The sequence below is a fragment of the Opisthocomus hoazin genome, chromosome 2 (genome assembly GCF_030867145.1).
Source record: "Opisthocomus hoazin isolate bOpiHoa1 chromosome 2, bOpiHoa1.hap1, whole genome shotgun sequence".
Taxonomy (NCBI): domain Eukaryota; kingdom Metazoa; phylum Chordata; class Aves; order Opisthocomiformes; family Opisthocomidae; genus Opisthocomus; species Opisthocomus hoazin.
In genome coordinates, this window is record NC_134415.1 from 129,257,475 (window position 1) to 129,280,535 (window position 23,061).

Below are 23,061 nucleotides of genomic sequence, written 5' to 3' on the forward strand. Positions count from 1 at the left end.
CCGGCACGAGAAGACTCGGCTGTACGTGGAGAGTGGTGAAGCGAGAATTCAGTCAGGTGGCTTCACTTCTATTAAGCTCCAAGCAGAAAGCTCCTTTTAAATTAGTAAGAGAAGAAGGAAAAGAAAAATTACTGTAATACTGGGTAATACTGTACCTGGGCTGTTCCTTCTCCTGAACCTGACCACTAGAAAGCAGTCCTCTTTGTCATGTTATTTAGAGTCAGTCTTAATTAGCAGTTACCTATTAAATGGAACAGCTGCAAGTGCAGCCACCCATTGGCTCCCGCGTAGCTTGACTTGCTTCTCTGTATTCTATCCTTACTGGGAGCCCGCGAGTCCCCGGCAGCTGGAAGAAATACTGCAAGCAGGCAAAGCCGCTGGCAGGCTCGTGGTTAATCACAGGGCTGGGAGGAGACTTGTAAAATAACTGCAAGTAAAGCAGGGAAGGATGCTCCTGTGAACTTCCTAAGCATGCTGAGGGGGAAAGGGGTGTTTCTGCAGGGATCAGCACAAATACACTGTAGTAAGGGCTCCTATACTTTCCAAAGTTCTGTCTCCCTTCCTGATGGCTTCCAACCCCTAACTTTCTGTGATTCTGTGAAATGCCTACAAATATCTTAAGGGTGGATGTCAGGAGGATGGGGCCAGACTCTTTGCAGTGGTAGCCAGCGACATGACAAGGGGCAACAGGCACAAACTGAAGCCTAGGAAGCTCCAGCTGAACGTGAGGAAGAACTTCTTCACTCTGAGGGTGATGGAGCACTGGAACAGGTTGGCCAGAGAATTTGTGGATTCTCCTTCTCTGGAGATATTCAAGACCCACCTGGACGTGGTCCTGTGCAGCCTGCTCTGGGTGACCCTGCTTCGGCAGGAGGGTTGGACTAGATGACCCACAGAGGTCCCTTCCAAACCATTCTGTACTACTACACCCCTGTGGCCTTCGAAAAGCCACTGCGAGGGGGTGGTTAGACTTGTCTCATTCTCTTAAACCCGATGCCTCAAAAGCCCCAGGAGACAGCGATGCCCAAATGCAGTGCAGCATGTGCGTGCTTGCAAGACTCCTGTTGTACTTACAGCCCCCTTAAAGAACAGAGTACGTACACGCTTCAGAACCCGCCAGTACATTTCCTCTGGCCAGGAATAGCTGATGAGTAATACAAAGCAGCAGAAGTAATAAATATTAAAGAGCTGGAAAATGTTAAAGTGCACGGGCAGTGGAGCTGACATGCACTGTGGGTGTGAAGTGCAGAGATCGTCTGTGTGCACCTTGCTTTTTATCCTTTCGTGAAAGAAGGAATGTAGAAATAAAAGTTGCCATTATTTTCTGTTAATAGTGTGTCAAAAGGCATCATGCATTTCAGCGAGCTTGTGATCTCATACCCCATTCCTGGCCTCATCCCCTTTATGGGCACTTTATGGGTCCAAGCAATGGTTTTCCTGGTGTGATGTGTCTGGACCAGTGGAGACACAGCCAGTGGGAGGAAGCAGATACGACACCAAGCACCTGAGGAGCCTGTGCAATGATGAGGTCTTGTTTCCCAGGAGACTGCATGGCTAAAAGATTGCAGATTTGGATTAAGCATCTCATGGTGGGTGAACTGAAGGTGACATGTGGCAGTTCCTGAATGGCATCCAGCTTGGCCATCACAAAAGGTCTTTGGAGTTGAGGCATCAACTCTTGGGTCCTGCAAATGCTCTGAAGTCCTTCCTGCCCCTCTCAGCCTGTAGTGTGGCTGTTTCCACACGGTGACAGGAGTGAGATGCCATTTCTGTGCTGGAGTTGCCTTCCAGTCCCCAGCTGATACCAAAGATCCCTGCTTCTCCCACCAGGTATAATGATATAAGAGCCATGGGGCAAAGATCTCCCAGTTCTTCCCCCACCTGTCTGGAGCCAAAATGGCTGTGAAGACCTTTCTACCCCCTTTTTCAGGTCCCCATCAGGGTCCATATCAAGGTGCAGCTGGATGGGGCTGACAGTGGCAAGACGACAAGGGTTAAATTCTTTCCTAGCAGGCTGGGAGGACGTGTGTGATTTCTTAGAGCTGTGAGCACCCGGAGAGGAAGGCAGGCCCTTGCTAATGTATGCGCAGCTTCTGCGAAACTAAAAATAGCTGGGATCTGAGCCTGTTCTTCCAGGATTTCACAGGCACTCACCCAATTTTTAGCTCCTTCTTCTCAAACGGATGGCAAAGCGAAGGCGACAGTCTCAACCCTCGTGCAAAGCCTCTGCGTCGGGAGCCTTGCTCCAGGGATGCCTTTGGCCCCTGCGGCACAGACGAGCCGGGGACGTGCTGCTGAACGTATAGTCCCAGGTTGGTGATGGTCCCTTGCAAGGCTGGGGTGGACCCCAGCGTTCCAGACCACTGCTGACCAGCTCCTGGAGGGTTTGCTGGTCCCAAGGAGCCCTGGAGCTTTGCTTTGCAGAGGCATGTGTTGGGAAGGGGATGCAAGAGATGGGGAGAGCACGCTGCAACCGGCAGCAAGCCTACAGCTTTGACCTGGCAGCTCTGCAGCAGGCAGGGGCTTTTTTTCAGCCTCACCAGGTCCTCAGGAATCAGTCCCCCTTTTTCTAAGCAGAGTCCTTTCCCCAGAAACTGCTCCTGGCTGGTGTTTCTCTGGCGTGCTGTTAAAAAAACCCTATCACTGGCAGAATCTCTCCTGGAGCATCCACCTCCTCAGCTCTACAAAGCTACCGTCCATGGAGTTTGGGAGAGGTTTTGCTGTACAGAAAAGTCTTGTCTAGTGATTTCAGGTCATGCTTCACCATCAGCAACCTTGAGATGGCCAGGGAGAAAATAAATACTATAAATTCAGTGAAAACCATCCTAGAATCCGTATTGGTTCCCGTATCAGTTCCCCAATCTCCCAGCGGGATACGTGACCCCCTCATCTTCCCCCAGCCTGGGCATAGGAAATGTTTCTCTCTGAGCAAGGGGACCAGCTCCCAGTTGTGTTCCTCTTTGGCTCTGGGGTCCACATCCATTTTTGAAGGTTTAGACCACAGGCAGCCTGCTGCTTGTGTTCAGATATTTGGACCTGCTATCCCAAATTGGTTTTTTCAATTGCTCAAGAAGTGGAAAACCCTGGGAAAAGAAATCCACCACATTATGTCTCCATCTCCACGGGACTCACAGCTAGTTAATGCCATTGCTTTCCCCTCAGCTCCTTGGCATCCTCCACCAAGGGGTCTCGGGGGCTTGCAGAGAGCCACGAGGAGATGAAGATGTGTACGCCTGTCTTTGACTGACCTCCCAGAACAATGCAAACTTCTCTCCTGAGACATCCTGTGGCTCTTGTGAGTCCACGTGATGCCAAATCACCTCTCAAGACCATCTGGGTTAAGTACTGCAATGTAGCCCATCCTATAGAAAGGGCAAGGTGACTGTTCCCATATGTCCCTGTAGCATCATGCCCTTGAATACTCACATTATGGGAGCCCACAGGCATTTCTCTGGATTTTCCCTGAAACTTCCCTTGCTTGGAGCCAGGACAAGTCCATCAGAAGACCTCCGCTTACTTTCAAGGCCTTCAGCTGCATCTGTTCCTGTTGGGCTTGCTGGACTAGAGACCAGTTTTATTTTCAAAAGGAGAGCCCTGACATTAAACCCTATTAGCTCAAATGCACTTTAAGCAAAAATTCAGTCTGAGTTCAACTGCTTTCTTTCTGTGTAAAGATATTTAACAGCTTTGATTTAAAACAGAAGGCTTTGCCAGAGGCGATAGCACTAGGTGTCGGAGCATACTTCAAGTAAATAAGTATGTGTAAAATAGGAAAGGGATTGGGGCTTAAGTATTCAGAACTAATTTGGAGGGGGGAATCTGTGATAAAAGAGGGCATTTGGCTCAGTCCTAGGACGCAAGACCATCCCACTTGTGACAGATGCTATGACATGTCTCTGCAGCACCCATCACTTGGATACCCTCTCCAGCAGCCCCTGCTACCCTGCCTGCTCCTTTACGAAGCACGAAGATGCTTCCCACATTAAAATCAAAAAAGAGCATTCATACCCGGGTGCTAAAGAGATCTTTGGAGTTTTTTTTTCCTGTTTTAGGACTCACAAAATAATTGACAAGTGAAAACACAAACATGATTTCTATGAGCCTGGCTTGAAACTGTAGTAGCTCCCGCTACAAAGCTATTCTCTGATGCTGTATTGATTTAACGAGCAAAGATCTGGAAGCAGGGATTCTGCAATCTGGATATCCAGGGAAGTCCCACAGCCCACGGGACGCAGGCAAAGAGAGGCTGCCTGGGCAGAGCCACTTGCAAAATTGCGGTTGTAATGAATATACCAATGACATATTCATGACTCTTTTTGCAAATAGAGAAATGCTAGCCATGCTTTGGCTAAGCATGGCTATATCAGTAACGCCCCAGATTTGGGAAAGTTTGAAAATTAGAGCCAGAAAGTGGGGCTGTTTAGGGCTAGCACTTTCTAATGATTTCTTTCTCTTTTGCTGGTTGTGATCCTTCAGTTCGTGAGTCAGGGACAACTACTCTGCACCTAGGAAAGGAGAATAGTCACAAAGGTGAATCCCAGAAACATCCCCCAGACTGAGCAACACAGATACGGGCAGCTCACGCTTTTTTGGTCTCTGGAGTTTAGCTGCAGTGATGCCCTTGCCCCAGTTTTCTGCCCCGCGCATCTGCTGGAGGTTGTGACCCTGGTGTCTGTCAGCAGGATGAAATGCACACCTGCAACTCTGCTATGTGGTCTCACAGCCCCAAACATCCGCTTAAACCTTCAGTAAAAAAGGAATTGAAAAAAAGACCATGGATGATGTCCCAGAGGAGGTGATATAGGTGTATGCCCCATTCAGCTGGCATTGCAACCAAAACAATAATTTTAGAGGAGCTGGGAACATTACTCTGAAATTATCAATCACAGCTCTGTGTCTTGTGTGTCAGAGCCCCCAGATTATCAACCACAAATTAAACCAGCCTGTAAACACCAAAGCTGCAGGAACTGGATCATAAAAATCCTGCAGCATCATTATTTTATTGTCTCTCTCCAACTATTTGATGGAATTGACTCCTTTCAAGGAGGGATTGATTTGTAGACTTCCTTTAAATGGTGAAAATGATCTCAGGCTGAAAATCATTTCTGCAATGATTGTGGTTAAGTGCTGGAACAGGTTGCCCAGAGAGGTTGTGAAGTCTCGATCCTTGGAGGTTTTCAAAACTCAACTGCACAAGGCCATGACCAACCTTCTCTAACTTCAGAGTCAGAGGAGAGGCTTGCTCCAGAGACCTCCAGAGGTGACTTCCAACCTAAATTATTCTATTACTCTGTGATGTGATCCTCCCCAATGTACAGTTTACAAAATAAATCAGATGCCTCTTTCATGGTTGGTGTATAGCGAAGCCATCTGTGCTTTAAAACAGCCTTAAACTAGCTTAGAATATGAAATTATTACAGTTTCTCCTGCACAGCAGAGGACTGTCACTATAATTCTTTCTAGCAGATATTTCAGTTGCAAATAGTATGTTGCAAAAAGCAAGACTTTCTAATATAAATGGACATTCAAGTATCATCCCCTCTCAAATATGTGCATTTAAAGGATAAGGTTTTGAATTCGCATAAAGACCACTATTTTCCCTGAAGTGGTGGTTGTGATGTCTATGAACTCGAGGTATTCAGAAAGTGACTTGACTTGACCCTTTGGCTTTAAAGGGAACAGATCTTGGCTAATGCTTCTGAGAATCTCACTCTCAGAGAATTTTTCAAGCAGGGATAGGGAAATAACAAGCCAACAGGAACATCTGGATGCTAGAAAACTTGAAAAGAGGTTGAAGCAGACACCAGTACGGTTTAACTCAAAGATATTAATATAGGCCAATTAATCCAATTTTTTCACCTTGATGAAATCACTGTTGTGTAATCTTGTTGTGAGTGACTCCTAAGCCTGATCCTGCATCGCAGTGATGTTGTGATAAGTTAGAAGGTGGATAAAGTCTCATATTGGAGCTCCAGGGTCAGCACCGAGATGACAATAAACTCTGTGTCCGAAGAAGGACGGTGTCCTTCCATGACCTACTCGTCTACAGCACTCATTAATGATGTCATGCCACCCATTTAAGCTTTTTAAGTGTCTCTAAGGCATGGAATAAGCTTGTTTTCTGTTCAGCGACATTCGCTTCCAATAAGCAAGACAAGGCATGGTAAGGAGATTATTAATTGTTAAATAGGAGTTGATAGAAGCAATTAACCAAATAAGGGGTAGTTGTACACTGAAGTGTGTTTACAGGGCAGGAGAGAGCCGAAACTCCATGAATGCACTTGTTAGATATAAACCACATCAAGAAATGCCCAAAGTAGCAAGATTTCAGAAAGCTCTGAGAATCACAATTCTGAAAATTAGGACCTGTCAAGATGATGAGAGATTTAGTCGTATGTGGTTGGGGTGATGTATCAGGATGCTGGATGAAAGGAAGGGTTTGTGCACTGCTTGCTTAGTCCTGTGAGAAGACTTAAGGTGCCCTGTCTTGCTTTTGAGATGGCAAGTGATCTTTTCCAGTTTAGCAATGGTCCCCAGTGTGGTTTTGGCCCAAGACAACTAGCAGTGGTGTAAATGTCCCGCACACCCTTTGAGGATTAACGCAGTCCAGGAACCATCCCCCAGGGGCAGTTTGGATGCAGCCCCTTGTTCTGGAGGAATTTGATGCCGTGGAAGCAGCCAGATGAATCTGTGGTATATCAGCACCTGGATGGGGCCCATAGCTGCTGCTTTGATACTCGAACTAGGAACAATAATTATCCATCTGTGAATCCTTATCACTAACTTGCAACGTTATAGCAAAGAAAAAAAATCACTAACAAATGTTGATATTGAGCACGTTAATTGTGATGGTAACTGTAAGTTTGATTTCGATTTTTTTAATAGACAGCATTTTACTTTCATGCTCCCCTGTTGCTTGAGCGCTGCATCTTATATTCCTTTTATATCTGTTAGAATGAAAATAATTCATTAAAATTAAAAAAGCGGGCCAAAGCCGCAGCTGGTGTAAATTGCTAGAGCCCTGTGGATGCCAGCTTGCTCCAGCTGAGATCTGGCCTTACATAACCTCATTTTAAGGGTATGTTCAGGCAGCCTCCGCTGCAAGCCTTCCAGCCGAGCAGTTCCACATGCCCTCATTTCCTCCCTTCCAAGGAGTGGGCTTTTAATCTGTAAACACCCTCTAGTGCATAAGGATAATGGTCCCTTGCAAGATTTAGCAGGAGTGCCTGCGGCGAAGACGGCGAGAGGGCGAGCCGTCAGTTGAATAACTCACCCCATCCCACCCCTCTTCTTCCAGGAGTGAGCACTAGGAAGAACATTGATGCCATGGGATGGTGAGGGAAATAGTGTCCATCCATATGGTGTGCGTTGCTACCTTGACACCTAGGGCATAACCATGCTTCTATAGTGCCATGGCAAAGTAGGGTTGTGCAGAGAGAAGCAGAGGAGGTTAGTGAGATGGTGGGAAGGGTTTCTTGCTGGTCTTGATAAATCCTCCTCATCCAAGGGAGCATGTAAGGTGCTGCAAGTATAAGTTGCAACCTACTCAGTGGAGTTAATTTTCTGAGATCCTCCTTTCCCTACGGGTCCACTTCTGGCTTCTCAAGCGTGCTTTCCCATTTTTCAAGCTATGGTTTGCTTCTCTGAAGGCTGTAGTAGGCTTGGCTGTGCTTAGTCAAGAAGAGTTTCCCAACATGGAGTTGCTGGGAGTGGACTGACTACCTCAAATCGTCTTTCTTTCCACCTTTCCATATAGCTGTACTAGCCAACTAGGCAATTCAAGGCCTGCTTATGGGCACTGTAACCTCATCATGCTGCTAAATTGTTAGTATAATTACTAGATTGGTCAAGGCTTACTAGCACTCTCCCTAGTAATCATAATCTGAGCAGGGTTCAGGACTCCAGAGGGGCCGGGGATTGTTCCCAATGGAGCCACCTTCAGTGGATGTTCTGAGTATGAAGGTGGCTACCTGGTTTTGGAGGATGAGAGAGTTCATTTCTATGGTCAGTCTAGGCCCATTGGCCTCAGGAGAAGTGATCAGACCCATGTCCTTTGTTGACTATTGTAGATATAGTCTGAGACTCCTGACCTTGGTCAGCTTGTAGTTGTGTGTGAAAGGCCATCAGGACTCTTCTTTGCTCAAAACATAGCCCAGGCCCTGCGGTGATGTGCTTTTCCATGGTCCTGCAACCCTCTTACACATCAGCATCCTCTGCGTTTCAAGCCAGCCTGTTGCCTTAGGCATCCTCCTGCACCTTCTGCTGGTGATATTCAGAGCTACCTCTGTAAATTGAACAGTACCAAGGCACAGGAATAATCCTGTAATAGTTCACCCCATTAAATTGTCAGCACAGTCTCTGGCAATTTTGGCCAAGGCCAGCTTGCATGGACATAGCTGCCTGGAGTTGAGTCATGCCGGTTGACCAAGGACAAAGGCTGGTCTTTGGTCTGCTTTGTTTGATGATACAGAGAGAGCCTCCAACTGCATAATCCTATCTCTGGACATTTCTGCTACAGTCCTTGCTGAGACTGCTGAGCAGCCTCTCTCATCCACAAAGCATCTTTTTCCACAGTACTTCGGGTGGGTATTTTTTTTAGAGTAGGAACATCTCCTCTCCTCCCTCCTGGTGGCATCCCAGGGCTCTCTCCAAAGGTTATTTGACCACATTTCTGGAGCCAATGGCTTTGGCTCCTAAAAAACGTATTTTGGAGCAGGGACAGCAGTGACTTTGCCCCACGCAGTTTGTGTGTGCTACTGCAACATACACAGTAAATAAGCGTGAGAGTAATTATACCAACAGGAATTCTGGGAACCCTGCCAGAATGGAGGGGACAGCCAATCCTTTGTGCATTTAAAGAAAATTGCCCTGAATGCCCCTCCCAACCCCAAATTAGTTCTATCTCTTGAAGCCATGATGAGACTTTGAACTAAAAATACATGCATACACACAAATACACACACTCGTATATAAAAATAGCCAGCATGCAAAAAATAAAAAGCCCAAAGTTAGGCTCCTGTATCCAAAATTAAGCTCTTAAATAAATCAATTAGCCTGATTTTCAAAAGCACAGAGCAGTGAATGGCTTTCACTGACATAAGAGGAAGCATCGTGTTGCTAAAGATTGAAGATCAGGCCTGAATATGGATTTGAAAGTCTAATTATAGAATCCTGTTTGCTACCAGCTTGGCCAAAAACAACAAATTTCAGGTGAAATGACATTGATTTTTTTTTTCCCCCTCAGAGTTTGTCTACACTTAACCGGTGTTAGTAAAGGTAGGAAAAAGCCCTCAAACAAGTAAACGAAATACCACAAAGAAATAGGTACACTGGAATAAAACTGCTCACACCAGTGCTGTACATTCATGTTCGGAAATCCAGTTAAGCATTACCAGTGTTACAGCTGGGTGAAATTTTGCACTGATTCATTAGACAGGTATTTATTAGTTGTTGAAAGCCGACCAGCTGGCCAAAATTATGCCAAGGGATTCCCGAGGTCATAATCCCTCGTGACAATTGTATAGGGACATATTTGTCCTGCTGAGTCATCCAGTGCAGATCAACTTGGGCAGGGCTGGGCTGTATGAAGTATATGAAAGTCAGGAAAGTATGTGCACACTGGGTGGAGGACCATCAGCAAGCAGAGTGGTACTCCACTCATAGGTTGCTGTTGTGGTGTTTAGAGGCTGGAGACAGCACTAAAAGATCTGGGTTCTGCTTCCAGAAGACTTTGGGAGAGCCCTTTTGGTGCTCTGTGACTCAGTTTCCCCACCTATGGAAGGGCCACAATACAGCTGAACTTTGCAAAAGTGTGTGGGCTCAACAGCCAAGAGAATCTGGTGTCACTGTCCTTGCAGTTCTTCTGGCTATTGGTGGAGGCAGAACCAGGACATTACATTTATCCAATGCTTTTTTACGTCCTTTTATGTGTGCTGCGTCCATGAATAGGTGACGGGCCCTCTCGCTGTGGCCAGTTAGGAACGTTCATGCTTAGACTGTGTGGATGGTGGTGAACCCCCAGAGATCAAGGAGAAATCATTGCAGGACGTGGTGTCCCTTCTGCTGGTTTCTTCTTAATCTTTTTGAGTGACTGAGTGCCATTGCTATAGTTTGGTTCTACCAACTTGGAGCACTTGGAAAAGTAAAGACAGTCTGAAAAATAACCAAAAACTGTAGACAGCTGGTGGGGACTGCAATGTGGAAGAGTAGAGGTCTAGCATGTGTGAACTGTGAGAAGAGATTGAAAGAAATAGGGTTTTTTTTTGTCTGGAGAAAAGATGACTGAGAGTTTTGCATGATAAATAGGTGCAAACAGGCAAAAGACTGCTGTGGGGTGAAAATGAATGGATTCTTCTCCTTGTCCATGGCTCGGATGATGATAAATTAGTGGCTTAAGCTGCAGAAGAAGGGTTTAGGTTTCGCGTACTAGCAGGAATGGGAGATCCTGGGAAGCGGAGGCCGTGCAAGACTACAGGACAGATTTGCTAAATATCCCTTTGGCAGAGATGATGCCGTCTTTGCCCAAATGCACTTGGGCAGCACCTTATAGGCAGCACCGGCTTGGTTTTCGGTGGCCCTGTGTCACTGATATTACAAAAAAACAGTTGCATGCTCTTTTTCTCTGCTTTGTCCTTGAGCCATTGCAACTCACTCTCCCCAGCTTTGCCCTCCCAGCTAAACTACGTCTATTTAATTTCTCGCACGCGTGAAGGGAAGGCAGGATTCCCGTGTCATCCTGCAGCTTCTGGGCTTGGGTGCTTCCAGGGAAATGGCGAGCGCAAGCAGTGGCCTTGGGCATGTTGGGGGGTGGGAGGAGGACGGGTGTCCACGGGAGAGTGGGTAGTCCACGGGCATTTCCACCCCACTCGGGCTCTGATGGGGATGTCACACCAGTGTCCCCAGTGTTGCAGGTGACTGGCGTAGCGTTTCCTCGAGCGTCGAGCCCCATCTGGTGGCTTTCCTGCATCGTTTTCTGTGTCCTTGTGTCTTCTTTCGGGATTTTTCATCTCCTGTGCTTGCGAACCGCGAACAGGAAGGAAGGACAAGGTGCTGGAGAAAGGGCAGGGCTTGCAGAGCTACCTCTGCTTCTCTCCCAGCTCCTTGTCCCCAGCTGTTATTTGGAGACACAGAGGATGTCGAGGCTTATGTCCTTTCCTCCTGCTCCTCCTTGCTGTGCAGTCTCGCCCTGCGTGGCAAAGGATGATCTAATCGTTTTGGCGAAAGCCCAGTTTGTGCTGAGCCCCTCCCAGAGCCTCCAGAAGGCACTTCATCCCACCGTCATGCTGGCATCTGCGGTGGGACAGATGAACAGTCCCGGGAGGGGACATTTCCATCCATTGACTAGCTCAGATGACTAACTTCAGGGTCGGCGTTAGGTGAAACGATTCCCATCTCGAATTTCAGAGCACAAGGTTACAACCACCACTCAAGATAAGAAGGAAAAAGACACAATATTAGATCATTAATATCAGCAAGAAATAGAAAGGAACCTGTTATCAGTTGCTTACTTTCTTGAACGCCGTGAGTCCAGTGACATGTGGGCACCTTGGGCAACTCTGGCTTGATCAGCTCCATTTACAAAGGTTGGCTAAATGTTCCCTGAAGGGAAGTTGTGTCCCCAGGGTGAGGTTTCCAGGTCTCCTTGCATGCCTGATATGGAAACAGAGGTGACAGAGCAGTACCTGTCCATGCAAGAAACACCTGCTTTTCGTCCAACGTTGCTCAAAGTCTGAATAGCTGACCGGTGGCAAGCTGTGGCTTTTTGCATTTGTGGGTCATGCATATGCTCAAGGTGAAGGTGGTGTCTCGTTGCTCCACCTGTGATGAAACGGGGTCATATCTCGGGGGTCCGTGAGGGAAGCTCCTTACTAGAGTGCTGAAGGGGCTTAGATGATCTCCTCCTTAGTAGCTTCTCCTCTTCTCATCATGAGAACAAAGTGAGGGAGCTGTTTTCGTGTGCAAATATTTCATGAGCATCTTCTACCCCCATGCTTCACATTTGGGTGTTGCAAGTGAAAGGTTTCGCACTCCTGCAGTACAGATGGTATCAGAGCTGTGTAGACACTCCACGTTCCATTTCACCCAGACAACCTCCCTCTACCCGTACAGCTGGCCTGCAGCCCTGTCCCCCTCGGGTTTTGATGCATGCCCAAGTCTCACGCTCGGCTTTTCCTCCTGTTTCCTGCAGGTATATCCGAACTATGTACCTGGGGATCCAGAGTCAGAGGCGGAAGGAACACCAGCGGCGTTTCTACTGGGCTATGATGTACGAATATGCAGACGTAAATATGTTGCGCCTCCTGGAAACTTTCCTCGAGAGCGCCCCTCAACTGGTGCTACAGCTCTGCATAATGATCCAAAAGAACCGTGCAGAAACATTACCATGTAAGTGGCCCTCTTGTCCCCCCCCCTCCCCATCCTCCCGGCCTCCCCCCTCTGATCCCGTGCTCAGCTGCCGATGGATGTTTTGCTAACCCTCCGCCCCACGCAGCCTGGCGTGTAAGGGGCTGCCACTTGGGACAAATCTCATTCCAGCTCCGTGCTGCGTTCGCTGGGTAAAATTTCTGCTTGTTCTGCTGAGAAAAAAAAAAAAAAAAAAAAAGAATATCAGTCAAAAGGCGAGATTCATCTCTTCCACACCCAGTCCCATCTAAAGAAATGATGGTGTTATCTGGAGGAGTCAGGCAGTCTCCGCTGCCTGGCACTGGGCAAACACAATCCTTCTCTGCCTCAGTTTCCCTCCTTACTTAAATAGTGTGATAAAACTGGCCAGATTTGCATTTGTCTTGCGAAGGACAAACAATTCAATGCCTGTGCAATTCTCTGATGGTTTGAAATGTAGTATAAGTGGGTTTTTTAATAGATACAGACTGCAGGACCTTTTCTGAAGAGTGCCCAGGAATTAAGGCTTCGTCATTGGCACCATGGTTCTCAGCAAGTCAAAGAAAAGCGAGAGGGGATGGCAGTGGAGGGGATTTTGTAGGGACAGGGATGTTGTAGTGCAGGAGTCATTGCAAAGGTAGATAGACGAGCAGAGGCGTGGAAACAACCGCAGAGGAGAATTTGCCAATTCTGCTATCCTTTGCTGCAGTGATGTCCCAGTTCAGAGGTGTATGCCCCTGTCCCAGCCCTGGGGTGAGCAGCTTTAACAGCCCATGCCCATGGGCATGCTGGCTATCTAAGGGTCACCAGCTCGAGGGATATTTGTCCTTTCCAGGAACAGACAGCAGTATCAGCTGATGAGCTGCTGGGTTATCCAGCCCCTGCTCAATCCATACAGCAGGGATGACACTCGAATTACGCTTTCCAAAGGCAGCCTGTTTGTGGCATGCCATTTCTGGCAGCCTTGAGGAGTTTCTTGGAGCTGGGATTGGAACTGGGCCGTTCTTCAGGGTTAAATTTTGCTGGCTGGACCAAAGTCACCACGATCTAGAGCATCAGTAAGTCTGACTGCTCTCTCCTTCCTCCATACTTTAAGCATGTTCATCACAGTTGTTTATAGAGCCCTCCTTCTATTTATGCAGTCTTTTTCTGAAACCTCCCATCACAAGCTCTCCAGGCCTCCAAAGTGCTGACATGATGAACATGCTTTTCTACAACTCCTGCTAGAACTGCTTGTGTTTGCCAACACCCTTTTCCTGCTGCTTCCAACATTATTAACCCTACTAAAAATTTATAAATCATAACCTAAGAGGCTTGCCAGGACGTTATGCAGATTGTTGGACTCACTACAGAAAGCACTGGGTGAAGTTTGCTGGCCTCTGTTGTGCTGGAAGACAGACGACACGGCCGAATAATCCCTCTGGGCTTTCAAATCTGCAGCTCTTTCAGTTTGCCACTTCCAGGCATGGCTGCCTAATCCACCGAACAAGCTGCATCATTTTCCAGCTCCCCCCCCCCTCCTCCCCCCCCCGCCTTCTTCAGCTATGCAGTTCCTTCGTTCCTCCACCACATCGAGCAAGCTGCACTCTCTTCCAAGGCAATGCACGTCCCCGCCTGCCTCCCCGAGCCCTGGAGGGCTCTTTGCCTGCCATGCTCCTGCAGCCGAGCTCACAGGGTCCCCGGTGCACCCTCTCCCTGCCTCCCTCCCTGCCTGTGCCAGAGATGCGGCCGCACGTCTCGGGGCTGCGTGCTGAGCGGCGGGCGCTGCTGATGGATGCGAGCAGCAGAGCTTGCTCAGTGCTCCTGACTCAGGTGCAAGGTCTCCTAGAGCTCCTCCATGCCCATTCGGTGCTTCTGTCTTCCTCCTCCTCCCGGCCGGTAGGTAATTACGTAAAAGGAAATTAAATGTCGAGAGGAGCCGTGATGACAGGCAGCATCGAGGATTTCCCTTAAAGCAGGCAGAAATCAAAGGAAGAGGGATATTGTTAGGAAGGCAGTGTGTTTAAAAATCAGATCAAGTCTCTCCCGGCTCAGCGTGCCTATGTGAGCGTGGCTCGTCACAGGAGGAGGCCAGCTGTGCCTCTAGACAGGGACAGTATCAGCTGCGTCACTGAGGGGTGCCCGCTGGCAAAATGGCCCACAGCAGGGCTTACAAACCCGGGTACAGCCCGTGCTAATATGTCCTCACTGCAGCTACTTCCATATGGTTCACACCGTCTCTTCTGGATGGATTTAGTGCTAGAACAAGGTCAATTTACCATTTTATATGGCATATATCCCTCCTCCAAGCCTCAGTCCTCCCTGCTCTTAAGATTGCAATGCCAAGCCCAGTGCAGAACGCCACGCTGTCTTCTCCAAATGGATCAGCTAATGTCTCCTCCTATTTAAGGAGCTGTAGAAAGAGAGTCACTGGAATGATTATCAGAAAGATTTGCTTTTTTCTATCAGGTCCCACGTTAAGATAGCTGTTGAGGTAAGAAGACTGAATACACTAGAGGTCTTTGCTCAAAACTAGAGCATGTCCTCCAGAGATGCTTAGGAGCATGGTGACAGAAAGGGCTGATCTTGCCGATTGTGGTTGCAGTGAGTAGCGGAGCACTGCGAGCGCTAGCAGAAGGGTATGCAAGCAGGCTAATGTTTAATTTCCTGCATTCCATGTCTATTGGGTGGCCAGAAGAAGGAAAAGCCTCACCATGCCTTGAAAGAACTATTTTACCCTGAGAGGTACCTGTTTGAAAGAGTTGGATGGAACCTGTGTTTACTGCTCCATCAGCGCTCAAAGAACAGACCAGCTTCACTGACTGGCCCCTGCTCACCCAAGGGTTGGCATCCCCTGCATGGTCTGACACCATCCACAACAGAAGTGCTGGAGCTGGAATTTGAGGTCAAGTCCCAGCCTCAGTAAAGCTTGGGACAATAGCCCTGGGATTTCACGAATGTCAGGATTTGTTGCTTCATCATATCCTTAGCACAAGGCAGGCCAGATCCCAGCTTAGCTGCTGTCATCTGGTGACTTGGGAAGACCGTAAAATAGCAAAGAAAAGAGGTGGGAACTCAGTGCACTCTGTCAGGTGAGCAGATCTGACCGGGAAGGTGCACACTGAGAGCCTGTGCTGGAGCACTTTGTCCTCTGGCTGCTGGAACAAATGTGTCGACATCAGCTCCTGAATACGCACATAGAAGGAGTTGGTGTTGGTGTGCAGACCCTTTGTGAGCGATTCATCTGCTACAACCACAGCTGTCTGGGTCCAAAGCAGAGTCAATGGAAGGTGAGGGAGGAAGGATGTCTCCAAAACATGGATCAACCCATGTCCAAAGTGGCTGAAGGAGGCAACATGAGATGTTAGCCCTCCAGCAGTTCCTTTCTCCAGGGAATCTAGGTAGAACCTAGGTGATGTATTTAGACCTACCCTTAGGGTTAGGCAAAAGAAGGTGATGGGACTCTGAAGAAGACGTAGCCCTGTCCATCACCCACCTTAACTGTCTTCAAGATTTAGGAGAGGACAGGATGAAAGGGTGGCCATCTCTCTCAGATTCCTGGACACCACTGGGCAGAGGACTTCTCCTGATTTTAATAACATGGTGTATTTGCTGGAGGAAACACAATATTAACAACAACAAAAAAAGCCCAGCAACCCAGATCTTCACTTCATGATCACTCCTAGCCGATAATCCACCTCACTTCTTGCAGAATAAACCATCCTTAACCCGCTTCACCCTGCAGAGGTGCCTGTTCCTCTGCACTGAATGGAAAGGAGCACATATAACCAGCTTCAAGGAAATACCCAACTTCTAGGCAGTTAGTGAGGTGAGAGGGATTCCATTTTTTTCAGCTTAAATCTCCTCTTAAAGAGGTTTTCCTTTTACTTAATTTTTTGATGTGGCTACTTTAAGACTTAATGAGATTTAGCGGAACATCTAACGTCCTTCCCCTCATGTCTCGAGTGCTTTACGCAATGCTTTTGCTGGGAATTTGCCTGCGTGAGCCTGCAGTATTCAGCACAGGGCATCCCCCCACAAAAAAAGGACTGTCTATCCACCAATGCTCTGCCTGTCTCCCCTATAACCCTGCTGTTGATCTGAAAGAGATTTGCAGCATAAGCCTTCATTATGAAAAATCCTGTTGAAATCTGTGGGATTTTGCGAGGTGCCTGCACTCCCTGCAGCCCACGACAAGTAGACTGAAGCTGCTCATATATTTAAGAAGGAGCAACATTAGCTTCAGTTTTTCTTGGGGGTTGCTCTTTTAAACAGGGCAATACAAGCTGGGCACTAAAAAGGATTTTACACATCTCAGCTACAGAGGTGTGTTGGCTGCAGGGTTATCCTGGTGGCATTTGCAAATGGCGTAGCCAAATCTTGTTGTCCCTCCCAGAGCAAAGTCCTATCTGTTTTATCATGTCCTCACTCTTTCTGTACCACGTCTGGGGGCTATTTAAGATCAGAGCTTGTCCTTTTAGCAAAGGCACTCTAAGATGCTTTTCCCTGTCAGTTAATTTAGAAAATTTGTCTGGTCTTTGTGGGTTATTGGAGGATGAGCAGCCGGGGTGGGTTAGCCGTTGTCCTCACTGCCCTGAGAAGGCATCCCCTGCTGAGCTGAGTATGTTCGGGATGAGCCAACCTCAAGTTAAACTATCCTGCACCTGAGTGAGAGGATTCCTCTGTGAGCGTTAAGGAGTTAAGTCTAATGTGGAGATAAATTTCCCGGTTCATTTTCTCCTGATGACAGGCTGATAGTTAACCAATAATCTGCTGTGAATAATGGATATGCTGTGAACTACACACTGTCTGAAATGTCCTGTTCGATATATTCATAGGCTAGGGCTAGGAAATTTCCCAAGGCACCACAACTTGTTGAGGAATGGTTTGAGATCTAAAAACAAGGCCACATCTAACAGGCAACAAATGAATGGATTACTTCTTACTCAGTCCCCTTCCCACTCAGTGGCCAAAGATCAAAATAACCTTCTTAAATGGGGCAACCAAGTTAGAAAGGGAGCCTTCAGCCTTTAGTTGCTCAAGAGTGTGATTTTCAAATGTGATCAACACTGGCCTGGGTGTAACTGAAGAGACTAAAATTCCCATGTCTCCACTGAAAGTGGAGAAGACACTCGTTAGATTTGAAAGTTCATCCTACAAGTAGCACTGCTAACCTTGAAGGAGCACTAGAAGTTAGTGCAAGATTCTTCATGCTGGTCTGAGCTGAGCAGCTATGTCAATCGGAGAGCCCACCAGAAACCAGCAACGGGCAGCCATTGTCATCACTGTTGACCTGTTAGCATGGGCCTGACATGGTTTTGTCTTGGACCAGCTAACTTTAAGTCAAACAGTCCCCAAGGACTGCTTGGGAGTAAATACAGACCAGGGACCGTTCCCAGCAGGCAGTCAGATGTGGCCACCTTGAGATGGCAAGAGATGGGGTATGGATGGGGCCAGGGTGTTCCTGATGGCCTCAGGGCTGGAGAACAATCGCTGCAAATACTTGGTTCTTAGCAGAGATGCAGCCACAGAGGACTATGGGTGGGAGATGCCACGCAGGATGGAAAGTGCTTCTTGTGGGGTGTTGCGGCCTGTTTTCCACAGATGTCTTTCAATTTGGGTGTAGCTAAATACATACATTCGAACAGTGCTCAAACATGAATCCAAAACCCCAAATTCAAATCTTGGTGACCTCACTACACAAAATTCTCCCTGCTTGTGCAGAGTCCCATAAGAAGAGTTACCCATTATAAATAAGCTATGGTTCACCCTTTCTACACCAGCATCAGGTTCCACAGGTCTCAGCACAAAAGACACCAACGTGTCATCTACACCCTCTGTTTGGGATGGGTGAGACACTGATGCAGGCCTAAGCAAAGTACTTTTCCTCCAGAAGCAGAAATCCTCCGCCCTTTTCTGACTGGCATATTTTTCCTTAGCTCCAGCAAGAGATCTGAAATGTATACCTAAAAATGTCTTTGGCCCATAGAATTGTCGTGGTTTAACCCCAGCTGGCAACTAAGCCCCATGCAGTCGCTCGCTCGCTCCCTTCACAGTGGGATGGGGGAGAGAATCGGAAGAGTGAAAGTGAGAAAACTCAGAGGTTGAGATAAAGACACTTTAATAGGGAAAGCAAAAGCCACACATGCAAGCAAAGCAAAACAAGGAATTCATTCACTACTTCCCATCAGCAGGCAGGTGTTCAGCCATCTCCAGGAAAGCAGGGCTCCATCACGGATAACGGTTACTTGGGAAGACAAAAGCCATCACTCTGAACATCCTCCCCCCCCCTTCTTCTTCCCCCCAGCTTTATACACTGAGCATGACATCATAAGGTATGGAATATCCCTTTGGTCAGTTGGGGTCAGCTGTCCTGCCTGTGCCCCCTTCTGACTTCTTGTGCACCTCCAACCTGCTCACTGGTGGGAGATGTGAGGAGCAGAGAAGGCCTTGGCTCTGTGTAAGCACTGCTCAGGAGTAACTAAAACATCCCTGTGTCATCAACACTGTTTTCAGCACAAATGCAAAGCATAGCCCCACACTAGGTACTATGAAGAAAATTAACTCTTTCCCAGCCAAAGCCAGAACAAGAGCCCTCCGTAACAGGAGATGGGGTGGGTGAAAGGTCTACCAGAGTCACACTCTGGGCTTTGGCTTGGGCTGTGAAACAGATCATAAGGAAAATAGATGCTGAACCTTTGCCCATGGGGGTGAAGACATATTCTCTCTCCATCTCTCTCATGCCATTCCTTGGGGAGTAAAAGAAATGAGAAACATCCATCATCCAGCCCTGGTTCCAAGTGATAGAAGAGGCATGAACAGGAAAGCGGTTGTTCGTTGCCATGAGGGCAAGGCACCCCACCAGTTGTGTGCTTGCTGGAGGGGCTTGGCAGGGAGGAACCAGGGTAATCTGTGTTGAAAATTTGTCCTGATTCAACCACTGTTTCCCTTTAAATGTTCATCAGCAGACCAGGGAGGCACCTCACAAAATGCCCAGATAGCTCCAAACACATAAGCAGCTTGCCTGGGAGGCCACTCATATGACCTGAGTGCTTTGCCAGACTGGGGCATATGGCTCTGTTCCTGCCTTCCCCTCCTTCTCACCAAAGCCGGATGACAGATAGCAATTTGGTGCCCTGCTTGAAAGAAGTCGCTGGTCCTGGGCCAATTCCCAGCAGCATCAAAAAGCCGTCTCCACAGTTGGCAGTGGGCACTGAGGACATCTTGGTCTGGCATGCTGAGAGCAGGCCGAGCCCGAGGCGTGCTGGCAGTGAGTGGCATGGGGAAAGCTTGCCCTATCATCAGCCGTATTGTCCCAACGCAGTGGGGAAGGACTGGGTCCAGGAGCCTTTGAAGCCAATGACATCTCTTTTTTTCCAATGGGCTTTGGAGCAAGCCCAGAGAGAGACGTCATCCCTTAGCCCATCCCCACGTGCAGCTTCTCCATCCACCACCTTGCCATAGCTCTCACTCTGTTATTTTGGAGTGCTGATAAAAAAAACCTTCTGTTCCGTACCACGTGCCACCATCACGCATATGACATGCCACGGCCAATAAAGATGAGTCACCATTCATGGGACAGCACTGGCAGGTAGCCAGTGCTGCCAATTTTAGGCTTTCTAAGGCTGTGGTAATCGTTGGGAGGGGATTACATCATCGGAGCACTACACAAGCATTGGCCCATGCTGCTCCTAGGAGCTGCAGGTCAGCTGGGAAACTGAGGCACAGACGGAGAGGTTTGAGTAGCCCAGGGTCTTGGGGAGGATCTCTATGCTACAGGCTCCTGAGGAGCAACTTCATGATAAACAGATTCCAGGAAGGAAATTAAGGCTTTTTCAGATAATTTTATGCTGCAGACTTTGTTGGAGATGTACTTCTCACAGCAGATTCATGATCAGAGCACAGGAAAAGGTGGCTGCACACTGCTGTGCAATTTGCTAGTAAAATACATGGAAATTCAACTCTTTTCATCTTCAGGTTGCTCTAGTGTGCAGCTCTGGGGTTCACATCAGGCATCCAGGAGAGCATGCTGACTCGGGATAAACAGAGAGCACACAGCCACTGAGTTGTGCAAAAAAACTGGGGAAGATGCAGGGTGGGTGCTGGGCAGAGACTTCTCTATGTTTCTAACCTTGATGTAGATGGAGCAGTTTGGGTTGATGCAAATGGCTCAAAATGGCTGAATATTGAAGAGAAGAACTTTCTTGTTTCAGAAACTATCAATTGTTTTAGATGGTTAGCTCAGAGTGACAGTCCTGAGTCTGGGAGTGCAGCAGATTTACTGAGTCAGTGGAAATTTCCTGAAATGACCTTTGTCCTAAGTGGCATTTGACCAACCTCATGCTCTCAGTCCCCTCAGTACGTTCACATCTTCGCATGGACGCTCACTGATGGGGAACACCTACCAGGCACAGCTGTTTGCCTATCACAGGAGCCCGTATCTGAAATACCCTAAGGTGCAAACAGAAGTTTGCAGTAGGGGAACAGATGCATGGTTTGATCTCCAGTCATGGAGGAAGTTGATGTTCATTAACCTGTTGAAGAGGCAGTCTCAACTCCATCTTGTACACACATGAACTTCTGAGAAGGCAAAAAGACCCAGGAGAGACAAGCCAACCTGAGCATGACTTAACTGGTGGATGCTGGCATGTGATTGAGTTCTGGCCTGCTACACATCACTTAGACCTTGCAGAGCGTACAAAGCATGGGAAGCAGAGGAAGAAACAGGTTCCTGCTGTTATCCTCGGAAATCAGTGTCCCTGCTGCCTTCAGCTACCCCACTGTGAGACAACACCAGCTGCACCACATCCGTTTTTGTCACTTTGTCACTCCCCCTCACAGAAATGCTCTGCCAGACTCACTCTAATGACGCCAGCTCTGTGTACTCTCCAGAAGTGTTGAGATTCTCCTTGTTTTCAGGAGACCAGTCCCCTCACCTGCAATTATGCTGAGACAATTCCACCAATGGCCCCTTACACACTAACAAAGATTTACAGACCATAAGGTTAGCAAAGCATGCACTGCTGGCACATGTCCTCTAAGCATACTGAATGAAGACCTCTTACCCTGGCCAGTGAACGTGAACCAAGTTGGGTTTCCTTCGTCTTCCCCATCAGGTCAAAAGCATTTCCAGAACTGGGATGAAGTTATTTCTCTAATGGCCTGAAAACTTCTTGTGTCCAGGCCAAACAAATAACCAGGGGTGGTTTGCAGGATCCATGTTTAGTACTGTCACAGACTGTTTGAAACATTGCTTTGATGTTGCCTCGTCTCCAAGGAACTGGCCGTGGGAGCTGTATTTATAGCAGGAAGTTCCTTCACTAAGCCCTGGCAGAAGATGTTGCTTCCTCAATCTGGTGATGAATCTGTTGGGTTTCATCTATGCTAATAAACTGAAACACATCAGAACATGAGCACAGCCACCAGATCTCGGTCATCCACATGGTTCAGTGATCATCACAGTCCTTGGCACATTTTTAGCCCACGGCAGCTAGCACCAGCCCAAACAATTCCCAGGCTTGGCTTAGGTGTTAGCACGGGCCAAGGATGATTCCCAACAAGCAGTCTGGATTGGGCAGCCCTCTTCTAGAGGCTGAGACAGAATAATGACACGGATGTCAACAGAATTCGGGCTTTGCTCAGTTACTGATCTCTAGGCACTGGGTCTCAGATTCAAAAGCTGCCCCAGACCTGTGCTAGGGAAAAGAGGTTCTCATGGTTATGTTCAGAAGCGGACAGCAGAACTCCTAGGGCTTTCCTTTCCACTGCTGATGTGCTCCCCTATTTTTCAGACTATTTTAGTCCCACTTGTAAGATTACAACATCCTTTCCAATTGTGCTAGGCAGATTTAAATAATTCTCAATGGCTGTGCTTTTCATCTGAATTAAAAAAGAATGTCAGGATAAAGACGCTGTAACAAATATCAAGTGTATGGTGTTAAAATGCAAGTATATTGTATGTGTTTGTGGAGTTGTGTTGTTTCACGTCATCTACCCCTACTCAGAACATAGAAATGGATGGGGAAAGATTTTATTCTAAATCAAGCTGTGTGTTGTTTTCCTTAGCAAAGGTTTTTTTCTCCCATGTCAGTGCATTCTAATAGTATCGTGAGGTGTGTTTCTCTTCTAAAGGTTCTTAGCAGTAGAGTTCAATTGTCATTAGATCTGAAAAATCTTAATATAGGAAGTTCGTTCTGATCTTTGCAGAGTGTAAATTGGGAGCAACTCTGCTGGAGTCTGTGAAGATATTCAATATACTCAAGAATCTGAGGAAAGAATTGGCTGCTAAAAGTTGTGTCTAAAGTGTCCTTCACAAAGAACAAGCTGTTGAATGTGCAATATGATTTTTCCTCCAAAAGTAAACTCTTCTTGGATTTTGCCATTTTATTTTTCCAAGTTAAAGTAATCATGTTTGGGTTTTTTTCTCCTGTTACTCTGGGAAACACTATTTTAAATAGCAGAAGGAAAAAAACTAGAGCTCAGCAATCATCAGCCACACAACACTGCACGTCTAATCAAGAGGCTACAAGGGCAGCAAAGTCATACTTGGGTGTAATTAGTTTCTAGAGAACCACGGTATATCCATGCTAATGGTGGTTCTTAGCTCTTCATATTAACTATAAAAGTAGCGTAGGTTGACTTTTCTCCCATCTCAGGTGCTGGCCTCTGGGCCACGCTGATGGCCATGTAGATACAAGGCTC

The 23,061-nt window shown here is 47.5% G+C and overlaps 1 protein-coding gene across 1 annotated transcript in view; it reads left to right on the forward strand.

The window, feature by feature from the left end:
• XKR6 (XK related 6) overlaps positions 1-23,061 on the forward strand; it is a 204,047-nt gene that overhangs the window by 169,136 nt on the left and 11,850 nt on the right. Inside the window, exon 2 of the mRNA XM_075415034.1 lies at positions 12,188-12,384. Within this exon, the coding sequence (XP_075271149.1) occupies positions 12,188-12,384 (197 nt within the window). The remainder of the gene's footprint in view (positions 1-12,187; positions 12,385-23,061) is intronic.